At 44.3% G+C, this 12,954-nt stretch overlaps 1 protein-coding gene across 1 annotated transcript; it reads left to right on the top strand.

The window, feature by feature from the left end:
• Window positions 1-6,066: 6,066 nt before the first annotated feature.
• LOC115533978 (E3 ubiquitin-protein ligase TRIM39-like) lies at window positions 6,067-8,939 on the top strand. The gene is made up of 2 exons (XM_030344512.1): window positions 6,067-6,896; window positions 7,008-8,939. Exon 2 carries the CDS (start codon window positions 7,010-7,012, stop codon window positions 8,636-8,638), a length of 1,629 nt encoding a protein of 542 aa, XP_030200372.1. The 5' UTR covers window positions 6,067-6,896; window positions 7,008-7,009; the 3' UTR covers window positions 8,639-8,939.
• The last annotated feature ends 4,015 nt before the right edge of the window (window positions 8,940-12,954 follow it).

The raw sequence follows: 12,954 nt of genomic DNA, 5'->3' as shown, positions 1-12,954 counted from the left end.
CTATGCAGAAGCAGTGAAGGTGGTAAAACAGAGGCACGGTGCTAAGAGTCAGGGAATGGTAGCAGCCTGGGGGGCGGAAGGGAAGTGACGAGGGAGTCGGTGGGAGAGAAGCACGATGGAACAAAGTGTGGGGAGATAAGAAGCAGGTGGGGATGTTTGTGGCAGCAGTGATAAACTCCACTAGAGACTCCACATCAAAGACAACGAGCATACAGACGATGGCTAAGGCAGCCAAAGGTTATTTGGGGATGGAAGGGTTAAAATGGGAGGCTTTGGTAGCCGAGATAAATACACAGAGTAGTCAGGAGCTGGTGAGAAGACATCATAACCATGGTGAGAACCCTACAGTGGAATGCTAGGAGCTGGGTGGCAAATGGCCGGGAGGTTAAATATGTTTTAAGAGAAATGAAAGGAAAACCACAAGTAATTTGCATTCAAGAAACGTTTTTGAAACCAGTGTTAGATTTTGTTATTTATGGATATGTAGGTATAAGAAGAGACAGGTGTGAAGTTGAAGGGGCTGGTGGAGGATGTGTAACATTTATTAAGCGAGGTATATCATACAGGGTATTTGAAATTGGAACGGAACAAGAGTGTAGAGTGGTGGAGGTATGGGAGGGGGAGAGGAGTTTGTTGTTGTTAATTACTATAATCCATGTAAAAGGTTAGAGTGGAAATTGCTATAAGTGAAAGATACAATTTCGCACGTTGAGCACACAATGGTGTGACTCGTTTATTTAGTCAAAGAGAAAAGCCGGAAATCAAAACGTGCTGCAGGTAAACAAATCCCGAATGGGCTCTGACGTCATGAGACGTCGTAATCCTTAAAGGGACAGCGATCCCTGAGCCACCAAAACAGTAAATGACAACACAATTGAAATAACAACACATAACAAAATACTGTAGGTGAATTATGTTACACTCACTGCAAGAAAATGATAAGCTAGTAAGGATTAAAGGTATAGAAAGACACAAGATAATATGGTTCGAGACTTCAATGCTCATAACACAATGTGGGGAGGGAATCACACAGACACGAATGGAAAAGTGATTGAAGAGTTAATGGAGGACAGGAATCTTGTTTGTTTGAATGATGGGAGGGGGACAAGGAAGGGTATAAGAACAAGTAATGAGTCAGTGTTGGATCTGACGTTGGTGTCAGTAAGTTTGGTAGTAAAAATAGAAGGGATAGGAAGTTAGTTCCTTGGTGGACAGAGGAGTGTTCCAAGGCATTTAAAGCCCGAAACAAAGCATTTAAGAAAGTTAAAAGAGAGCATAATACACAAAGTGTGGTGGAGTATCAGAGGGCACAGGCACTGGTAAAGAGAAGAGAACACAGAGGGTAAGCTGGAGACCGTTTAGTGGTAAGATAGGAAGAACTACACCGGTAGAAGTGTGGGGAATGATAAGGAAGATGGGAGGAGATAGAAGAGAGTGGGAGTACCCAGTGATTACATTAGAGGAGCAAACTGCAATACGTGATAAAGATAAGGCTGATTTGATGGCCAAATCTTTTGCTAAGGTGCATAGTGTTGATCATTTGACAGTGGAAGGGAGAAGGAGAAGAGAAGTTACTTTGAGTAATTATCCTGATGTGCTAGTTAGGAGAATAGATACTAGGGAGAAAATAGAAGATGGAGTTACAATGGCAGAGCTTGTGAGAGCAATTAAAAAAGCTAAGCCCTCAGCTCCAGGGGGAGATCAGGTGAGCTATGTAATGTTCAAACATCTAGGAGAAAGAGGAGTGGTAAAACTGTTAGAACTAGTATGGGTGGAGGGAAAGTTACCAAGTGTATGGAAGGAAGCGGTGGTGATTCAAATTAGGAAACCAGGGAAAGATCCAGGTAAACCTTCTAGTTATAGGCCAATAGCGTTAACGTCTAATGTATGTAAAATAATGGAGAGATTGGTGACAGAAAGGTTAACGTATGAGCTTGAGAAGAAAGGGTTGTTGACAAGTTGTCAGTGGTTTCAGAAAAGGGAGATATACAATGGATGCAGTGGTAAGGCTGGAAGATGAGACACGGAAAGCACAGGCAAACAAAGATTCAGTGGTGGTAGTGTTTTTTGATATCGAAAAAGCATATGACATGATGTGGAGGGAAGGTTTGTAAATTAAGTTGTATAAGATGGGAGAAGGTGGAAGGGTTTTAACTGGATAAAGAATTTTTTGTTTGACAGGAAAATACAAGTCCGGATTGGGTCTGAAATGTCAAATAAGTATATGGTGGGGAATGGCTCTCCCCAAGGAAGTGTAATTAGTCCTTTATTGTTTATAATCATGATAAATGATGTTTTTTTCAAAGGTACCAGAGGATATAGGAAGTTCACTGTTTGCAGACGATGGGCTTTGTGGAAAAGGGGAGGAAATGTGATGCATATTATTAGTAAAGTCCAGTCTGCAGTTGATGGGGTGACAGAGTGGGGATTTGACTGGGGGTGCAGATTTTCAGTAGAGAAAACTCAAACTGTATTTTTTACCAGGAAAAGAATTGAGGATGGGATGAAATTGAGGATGTATGGGAAAGAGTTGGATCATTTAAATATTTGGGAGTTATTTTTGATTCTAGGGTAACATGGGCAGACTATATTAGGAAGATAGAGGATGAATGCAAAAAGGTAATGTGATGAGATGTTTGACTGGTAGGGATTGGGGAGCGAGCTGTTCAGCTTTAAAGACCATATATGTAGCTATGATTAGATCTGTGTTTGATGATGGGTGTGTAGTGTTTGGGTCAGCCACAGTGTCTCTCTTGAGGAAGCTGGATGTGATTCAGGCCAAGGCATTAAGGGTATGCAGTGGGGCTTTAAACCATCACCAGTGGACGTGATTCAGGCCAAGGCATTAAGGGTATGCAGTGGGGCTTTCAAACCATCACCAGTGCCTGCTCTGCAGGTAGACATGGGGGACGTGATCCAGGCCAAGGCATTATGCAGTGGGGCTTTAAACCATCACCAGTGCCTGCTCTGCAGGTAGACATGGGGGACATGCCACTGGAGTTGAGAAGGAAACAATTGATGGGAAACTATTGGGCTAATCTGCGAGGGCACAGTGAGTCTCAGCCCACAAAAGGAGTGTTGAAAGAGTGCTGGGTTTTAGGGGAAGTGTGAGAGGAATCCTTTTGGTCGGGTGGGGAATGATATAGCGAAAGAGTTTGGTGTGGGTGAATTGAAGCTTAGTCCAACAGTGGTATATCCAATAATGCCGCCATGGAGGATGGTGTGGCCAGAGGTGGACTGGTTGGTGTTGGATATAAAGAAGAGAGAGAGAGAACAGATAGACCTGGCTAGTGTTTTTAATATTCATCTTCTTGTAGAGTACAGTGAGTATGTTCATGTTTTTACAGATGGTGCCAAACAACCTGAGACAGGAGTGACAGGGTTTGGAGTAGCTGTTCCATCAAAAAGAATAGAGTTTAATAGAAGAACATCAGATAATTTAAGCGTGTATACAGTGGAGATGTTGGGGGTGCTGGTCGCTTTAAAATGGGTGGAATCAAGTACAGAGGAAAGAATTGATCTGTACAGATTCAGCATCAGTTTTGGCAAGTATGAGGTCGTTTTACTCAAGTAGTCGCCAAGGTTTGTTATATGAAGTTCTACAGTCTATTACGAGAATCGTTCAGCAGGGGAGGCAAATACAATTTTTATGGGTTCCAGCTCATGTAGGGGTGAAGGGAAATGAGATAGCCGATGGCGAAGAAGGCATTGGAGAAGGAAAAAGTAGAAATGAATATCAGTTTAAGTAAGGCAGAAGTTAAAAGTCTGATATGGGAAAAAGTTAACAAAATGTGGCAAGACAAATGGGACAGTGAGGAGAAAGGGAGATAGTTATATAATATTCAAAAAAGAGTTAATGTGAAAATAAGGTATAGTGGTCAGAGGAAGGATGAACACATTTTGATAAGGTTAAGGTTGGGGCACAGTGCACTAAATAAAACAATGAAATTGATAGGAAAACACCCCACTGGATTATGTGAGGGGTGCCAGGTAGAGGAGACAGTGGAACATGTTTTAATGAACTGTAGTGGTTATGGGATGGAGAGGGAAAGTATGAAAAATCAATTGAGAGAATTGGGTATGCAGGAGTATACTTTGGAAAATATTTTAAGATTAGTGAAGAGGAATTGTATAAAAGTATTGTTTGGCTTTTTGAGAGAAACAGGGTTATATGATAGGATATAGAGTAGAAAGAAAGTGTGAATGAGTGAGTGTTTGGAGACGGGAGGAGGTAATGGAGACGAGGAATAGGAGGAGGACGAGAGGGTGAAGGTGGAGGAGGAGTCGATGGAGACAGGAGGAGGATGACGAGAAGAAGGAGGAGGGTTGAAAGTATTTGGGGAAGCACCAGAAACCCGGGTCGATCAACACCGATGAATACCAGTTCCAGTCGCAAGTCACCACTAAATCACCACAATGTCTCTTGTTGTTGTTAAGGAGACAGGACGAGAGGACCCAAACGCTTGACAGGGAGGCTGAGACGGGGTGGAAAGGAAATGGGGTTTATTGGAACAAGGGGTAACGACAAGCCGGGGCTAGGCAAGCGGTGGTCAGGCAGGCGAGAGGGTTCAGTAACAGACGGGCAGTCAGGCAGGCAGGGGCTCGGCGGTAGGCGTGTAGACGGTGTAGTCATGCAGGCGAGGATTCGGCAACGGGTAAACAGGGTGACGGACGGAGAACTACAGAAGAGGGAAAAGGGTTACTGGAGGACAGGGAAAACGGACTGGATTTAGTTTAACGCTGGTAGGACCGATACCGACTGAGGGGATAGTAAAAGAAGAACTGGCGCCGGCTGATTGGAGACCCCGGCTGAAGTAGGGAAAGGCGATTGCAGAATGCAGACAGCCAGGTGTGTTGAGAGAGTGAGGACCAGTGGCGCCAAGCGGCCACTAGATGGGGGTGTTGGACCGTGTAGCAGGACGTGGCTTGTTTTGCACCGGCTATCTTTTAACTCCAGAAAGAAGAGAACACACATCAACGCATTTGAAGAGGCCAACACAGGTAGTCATTTAGTAAGTCAGGTTCTTTATTGTCCCCAAGGGGATAATTGTTCTCACACAGTCAAGTCAAGTTGGTTTCAGGGCAGCATACATTTGAAGAGACAGAATACAGTGTAGCAACACTGTAGCACACAGATATCAAATAAATTATTTCCCCACATATACAACAGATAAACCCTCTTCCCACAAATTCCACAGAAAAACATGTAGACAGAAATAAACATGACATGAACCATATTCAGTGACGAAAAATCGACATATTTTTGTTCACTTCTAAGATAGCTGAGGGGACTAAAACATTTTTTTTGGGGGGGCTTTTCGCCGGTTCATTACCCTATATCTGCGGCCAGAGACGCTGACTATTACACGTGCCAGGGGTGCTACAGCGAGCTCATTTGCCTCTGACAGGCTGGGGGGGGGAGGGTGGTTATCTTGGATGCTATGTGTGGGGTTTTGAGGAGTCTGTTTTTGCTGGTGACAGTGAGCAGGGTGAAGCAGCAGGGGGAACAGTACACTAGGAGGGGTTGGATGATGCTTTTGTAGAGGAGTAAGAGGAGGTGGTGGGGCCACAGACAGTGATCTCAGTTTGCGTATGACATAAAGCCGTGGATAGGCTTAATGACATGTTGGTTGGAGTTGAGTTTGTTATCTATGGTGAGCCCTAGGTATTTGAAACTGTTGACTAGTTCAACTGGTTGTCCTCTGATGAATGTGCGATTGAATGTAGGAGGTGTCTTGCCTGTGTGTATGACCTTTTCCTTTGTTTTGTCATTGTTTAACTGGAGATAGTTGTCTGTGCACCTCTGTGAAAACTGTGGTTGACTGTTGGTATGCTGTGGTGGAATTGTTGTCACTGAGTAGACCTATTATGGCCGTGTCGTCTGCATCTTTATAGTACGTGGTGATGGGGGCTGGGCTGCTGCAGTCATTTGTGTGGAGGGTACACAGAAATGGACTGAGGACGCAGCCCTGAGGTGCTCCGGTGTTGGTGATGAGGGTTGATGATGTTGCTGTACCTACCTTCACTGCATGCGGTCTGTTGCTGAGGATATTGTGTATCTAGTGAAGGTGGAGGGGAATAATGTCCAGATGTTTGAGCGTCTCGATGACCTGGTGCCGCTGGATTGTGTTGAATGCAGAGGTGGTGTCGACGCACAGGACTGATGCTAGGTGGTTTGGTGTCTGGAGATGGTGGAGGAGGGAGTGGAGGAGGCATGCCACTGCGTCCTCCGTCCCACGTTTCGGCCTGTGTGCAAACTGGTGAGGGTCCAGCTGTGGTCCGACGGTTGACAGGATGAGGTGAAGCATTATCTTCTCCATGCACTTCGTTATGATGGGCGTGAGTGCAACCGGACGGAAGTGGTTGGGCTCTGACTGGCGGGGTTTTGGGGGTATTGGTGCAATGGTTGAGGTCTTCCATAGGTCGGGAACTTTAGCTGTTCTGTATGAATCCAACAAGATGGAGTGGAAGACTGGGCAGAGCTCCGTGGCACAGAGCTTTAGCACCCTTGCCAGGATGCCATCCGGCCCCGGGGCCTTGCCAATTTTGCACCTGGCCAGCTGTGGCTGTACACCCTCCTGAGTGAAGGGTGGGTGCTGGGGTTCTACCAGCGCCTTCACAGGAGGCGGTGTAGTCCTGGGTGTCAAACCGGTTGAAGAACCTGTTCAGGGAGTTAGCAAAGTGCATGAACGCAGTGCAGCCATGTGTCGTGTGGGCGGAGCCAGGGGTTAGGGGAGGAGCCAGGGGTTAGGAGAGGAGGGGAGAGTACGTCAGGTAGAGGAAACGAAACTTAAGGTTCAGATCAACCAAAGCACCCGACGTGGAAGCAGTTCTCTCGGTCAGGAGAAAAATAAAACACATTTTGAAATACGCTGACGGACTGAAACTACATCAAGGTGAGTAAAGAAGAACAACTTTGAGAGAAGTTAAAAACACTTTTGCCGTTATGGAAATAAAAAAATAATAATGGGATTGCTCAATACATAAACCTTGTCGTCTGTGTCTAGGAATGGCCTCTGCTAACACTTCCTGGCCTGAAGAGAACTTTTCATGTTCCATCTTTCTGGATGTGTTCAGCAGCCCAGTTTCCACACCATGTGGACACAACTTCTGCAGAACCTGTATTACTAAGTTCTGGGATGGACAAATCAAGTACAAATGTCCCGTTTGCAACGAGCTTTTCAACACAAGACCTGATTTACGGGTCAATATCCTCTTTTCAGAGATGGTTGATCGGTTTGGAACGTCCCTACGAGTAAAAGAGCAGCCTTGTGTTGAACCAGCAGAAGTTCCCTGTGACGTCTGTACTGGGACCCAGCTGAAGGCCGTGAAGTCCTGCCTAGTGTGTCTAATCTCTTACTGCCAAACCCACCTGGAGCCACACCATAGAGTCGCAGGCCTGAAGAAACATCGGCTGGTCGAGCCTATGGACCGCCTGGACGACAGGATGTGTAAGAAACACGACCGACTTCTGGAGCTCTTCTGCCAGACTGAACAGGTGTGTGTGTGTCTGTTCTGCACAGAGGGTGACCACAGGTCCCATCCTGTTATACCTCTAAGGGAGGAATATGAAGTGAAGACGGCCCAGCTGGGGAAGATAGAGGCTGAAGTTAAGCAGTTGATCCAAGAGAGACAAAAAAATATTCAGGATATTAAAGACACAGTTAAACGCAGCAAAGCAGATGCAGACAGAGAGATAGCCGATGGTGTGCAGGTTCTCACTGCTCTGATGCGCCGCATTGAAAAGTGCCAGGATGATCTCAACCAAATGGTTAAAGAGAAACTGAAATCCACAGAGAAACGAGCTGAAGACCTCATCAAAGAGCTGGAGCAGGAAATAGAAGATCTGACCAATAGAAGCTCAGAGGTGAAGCAGCTCTCACACACTAAAGACCACCTCCACTTCCTCCAGGCCTTCAGATCCCTGAAGGATCCTCCACCCACCAGGGACTGGACCACGGTGGAGGTCCGTCCTCCGTCATACGTAGGGACATTGAGGAGATCCCTGGATCAGCTGGAGGAGACACTGAACATGGAGTTGAAGAAGCTGCCTTATGATGCTGAACTGAAGAGGGTCCAGCAGTATGAAGTAGATGTGACTCTGGATCCTGATACAGCTTATCCCAGTCTCATCCTGTCTGAGGATGGGAAACGAGTACATCATGGAGGTGTAGAGAAGAAACTCCCAGACAACCCCAAGAGATTTACACGGTTTCTATATGTTCTCACGAGGCAGAGCTTCTCCTCAGGGAGATTTTACTTTGAGGTCCAGGTTAAAGACAAGACTGGATGGCGTTTAGGAGTGGCGAGAGAGTCCATCGACAGAATAGGTCAGACAGATCGGACCCCTGAGACGGGTTACTGGACTCTTCTCTACTACCAGGATGTGTTGGTATTTAGAGATAACCCTTCTGTCTGTCTCCCTCTGAGAGCTGGGCTCCAGAAGGTGGGGGTGTTTGTTGATTATGATGAGGGTGTGGTCTCCTTCTATGATGTGGAAGCCAGGGTTCATCTCTACTCTGCTACTGGCTGCACCTTCAGTGAGCCTCTCTATCCACTCCTCAGCCCAAGTCGCCATGATTATGAAGGTAACAACTCTGCCCCCCTCATCATCTCACCTGTCAATCAAACAGACTAGGACCTTTGTTTGGTAATAAAATAATCAAACAACCAAAACAACTAATGTTGTTTCCTGAATTAGAATCTCTACTATGTGAGATCTGAGAGAACTTTATTCATATCTTACTTTTCACTGTCATCTAAGGAGTAAATCATTAAGCCACTAACAATGTACTGTAACAAATATAACCCATTATAACCTATAAGACTACACTATAAAGTTCAATGTCTTTTATCTGAACGTTTTTTTATGTTTTGAATTAATGAAAAAATAAATGTATTAGATAAGGTGAAACATTGATTTTGATAACCTTATCATAAGTTTATTTAACCAAATGGTAATATTCGTTTATTTTTTTAATCATGTTTTCCAACACAATACAATGTTTGTAAACTTTTGAGAATTGAATAAAAATGTACTAATAGTAGAATGGGGACATCTTCTGTGGAATAGTTTCATTCTCAGTACAATATATATTCAGTGGAATAGGTACATTCTCAGTACAAAATGTATTCAGTAGAATAGATACATTACCAGCACAATATGTGTTCATTGGAATAGGTACATTATCAGTACAATATGTATTCAGTGGAGTAGGTACATTCTCAGTATGTATTCAGTGGAATAGGTACAAACTCAGTATAATATGTATTCAGTGGAATAGGTACATTCTCAGTATGTACTCAGTGGAATAGGTACATTTTCAGTAGAATGGGTACATCCTTAGTACAATATGTATTCAGTGGAATAGGTACATTCTCAGTACAATATGTATTCAGTGGAATAGGTACAATCTCAGTAAAATGTGTATTCAATAGAATAGGTACTTTATCATTGGGATAAAACAAAAACAACTACGTTGCATAAAAACCCTTTTACACATGATGGGATTCAAGGAAAGATTAAAATCCCATAATAACTGCACACGTTTGTAGCTGAGCTTACAACAACCCAACAAGTGTAACAAACCGATACAAAGCTCACAGTGACTATACGTAAAGGTTCCCCCAATGTGTGTGAGTACCGTGACTTTGTCTAGTCAGCTCCCCTCTCCATCCTCTCCTCTTAGTTTCTCCTCTCTCCTTCCTCTCTTCCTCCTCTCTCCTATCTCTCCTCTCCTTTCTAGTTTATCATTGTTACGCATCAAAATGATGTGTGTTCAAACTGCAACGGTAGGCATATTTAGATTTGTTTGTTCAAATATTGTTCAGTACATGTCAGCGTGGGAGTGTGTGTGGAGGACGGCCGGTTGAAGCAGCCTCACCTGCTGAGTCTGATTGGACTCTGGGGCTTGGTGAGGGACACACCTGTTGCTCATTGAGTAATCAGTGCTCACAGGTTAAACCAGCCGTTTAGGGCGTAGTCACACCACAATGAGGTGCTTTCAGTGTCAAAGATTTGGGCACATCGCTAAAATCTGTAAGGAAAAGAGGAGGTGTGTGAAATGCTCAGGGGATCATGAGTATGGGAAGTGTGAGGGGGCAAAGTTAAAGTGTTATAGTTGTGGGGGCGAACATGTCGTCACTTTTGGAGGCTGTGAAATAATGAAAGAGGAAGTTGCAGTTCAGAAGGTGAAAGTGTTGGACAAAGGGACCTATGCAGGAGCAGTGAAGGCGGTAAAACAGAGGCAAGGTGCTAAGAGTCAGGGGTTGGTAGCAGCCTGGGGGGCGGAAGGGAAGTGACGAGGGAGTCGATGGGAGAGCAGCACGATGGAACAAAGTGTGGGGAGATAAGAAGCAGGTGGGGATGTTTGTGGCAGCAGTGATAAACTCCACTAGAGACTCCACATCAAAGACAACGAGCATACAGACGATGGCTAAGGCAGCCTAGGATTATTTGGGGATGGAAGGGTTAAAATGGGAGGCTTTGGTAGCCGAGATAAATACACAGAGAAGTCAGGAGCCGGTGAGCAAACATCATAACCATGGTGAGAACCCTACAGTGGAATGCTAGGAGCTGGGTGGCAAATGGCCGGGAGGTTAAATATTTTTTAAGAGAAATAAAAGGAAAACCACAAGTAATATGCATTCAAGAAACGTTTTTGAAACCAGTGTTAGATTGAGTTATTTATGGATATGTAGGTATAAGAAGAGACAGGAGTGAAGGTGAAGGGGCTGGTGGAGGGTGGGTAACATTTATTAAGCGAGGTATATCATACAGGGTATTAGAAATGGGAACGGAACAAGAGAGTAGAGTGGTGGAGGTATGGGAGGGGGAGAGGAGTTTGTTGGTGTTAATTACTATAATCCATGTCAAAGTTTAGAGAATGATAAGATAGTTAGGATTAAAGGTATAGAAAGACACAAGATAATATGGTGTGCAGACTTCAATGCTCATAACACAATGTGGGGAGGGAATCACACAGACGCGAATGGAAAAGTGATTGAAGAGTTAATGGAGGACAAGAATCTTGTTTGTTTGAATGATGGGAGGGGGACAAGGATGGATATAAGAACGAGTAATGAGTCAGTGTTGGATCTGACATTGGTGTCAGTAAGTTTGGCAGGGATCAGTAACTGAGAGGTTTTGACAGGTCATTCTTTAGGTAGTGACCACTATGTGTTAGTTTGTTCAGTAGGAGGAAGAGGAGAAGTGAATGTTGGAAGTGGAATTCAGAAATGGGTGTATAGTAAAGATGGGATACATTTAAGTTGGTAAGTGAAGAAGTAATGGTTTCAGTTGATACTAGTGGAGATATAGATACAGTAAATAACAGTGTTACATCAGCAAGTATCGCTGCAGCAAGTAAATCCATTCCAAGAAGTAAAAATAGAAGGGATAGGAAGTTAGTTCCTTGGTGGACAGAGGAGTGTTCCAAAGCATTTAAAGCCCGAAACAAAGCATTTAAGAAAGTTAAAAGAGAGCATTATACACAGTGTGGTGGAGTATCAGAGGGCACAGGCACTGGTAAAGAGAGTTACAAAGAGAACACAGAGGGTAAGCTGGAGACCGTTTAGTGGTAAGATAGGAAGAACTACACCGGTAGGAGAAGTGTGGGGAATGATAAGGAAGATGGGAGGAGATAGAAGAGAGTGGGAGTACCCAGTGATTACATTAGAGGAGCAAACTGCAATATGTGATGAAGATAAGGCTGATTTGATGGCCAAACCTTTTGCTAAGGTGCATAGTGTTGATCAGTTGACAGTGGAAGGGAGAAAGAGAAGAGAAGTTACTTTGAGTAATTATCCTGATGTGCTAGTTAGGAGAGTAGATACTAGGGAGAAAATAGATGATGGAGGTACAATGGCAGAGCTTGTGAGAGCAATTAAAAAAGCTAAGCCCTCAGCTCCAGGGGGAGATTAGGTGAGCTATGTAATGTTCAAACATCTCGGAGAAAGAGGAATGGTAAAACTGTTAGAACTATATGATAGAGTATGGTTGGAGGGAAAGTCACCAAGTGTATGGAAGGAAGCGGTGGCGATTCAGATTAGGAAACCAGGGAAAGATCCAGGTAAACCTTCTAGTTATAGGCCAATAGCGTTAACGTCTGATATATGTGAACTAATGGAGAGATTGGTGACTGAAAGGTTAACGTATGAGCTTGAGGAGAAAGGGTTGTTGACAAGTTGTCAAAGTGGTTTCAGAAAAGGGAGACATACAATGGATGCAGTGGTAAGGCTTGAAGACGAGACACGGAAAGCACAGGCAAACAAAGATTCAGTAGTGGTAGTGTCTTTTGATATCGAAAAAGCATGTGACATGATGTGGAAGGAAGATTTGTTAATTAAGTTGTACAAGATGGGTGTAGGTGGAAGGGTTTTTAACTGGAAAAAGAATTTTTTGTTTGACAAAAAAAAATACAAGTCCGGATTGGGTCTGAAATGTCAAATAAGTATATGGTGGGGAATGGCACTCCCCAAGGAAGTGTAATTAGTCCTTTATTGTTTATAATCATGATAAATGATGTTTTTTCAAAGGTACGAGAGAATATAGGAAGTTCACTGTTTGCAGACGATGGGGATTTGTGGAAAAGGGGAAGAAATGTGATGCATTTTATTAGTGAAGTCCAGTCTGACATTGATGGGGTGACAGAGTGTTGAGCCCCTTCCTCTTCTCCCTCTACACTCTCGACTGCAAACCCACCCACGATGCCAACACCATGTTTAAATTTGCAGACGACACCATGGTGGTAGGCCGGATCTCAAGCAACAACGAGGCTGCCTACAGGACAGAGGTAGAGAACCTGGTGAGCTGGAGCCGAGAGAACAACCTGATCCTCAACGCAGCAAAAACCAAGGAGCTGATCCTGGACTTCAGGAGGAAGACGAAGCCCTTCGTCCATCACCCCATCACCATCGACGGCGAGACAGTGGAGGTTGTGCAGAACATCAGGT

Source organism: Gadus morhua, chromosome 21 (assembly GCF_902167405.1).
Source record: "Gadus morhua chromosome 21, gadMor3.0, whole genome shotgun sequence".
NCBI classification, from domain to species: Eukaryota; Metazoa; Chordata; class Actinopteri; order Gadiformes; family Gadidae; genus Gadus; species Gadus morhua.
Note: the sequence above shows the minus strand (reverse complement) of the source record. Positions and strands in the feature narration are given on the sequence as shown.

Bases quoted from the DNA above. Each gene is read 5' to 3' on its own strand.
- LOC115533978 (XM_030344512.1), top strand. From the start codon at position 7,010: ATGGCCTCTGCTAACACTTCCTGGCCTGAAGAGAACTTTTCATGTTCC.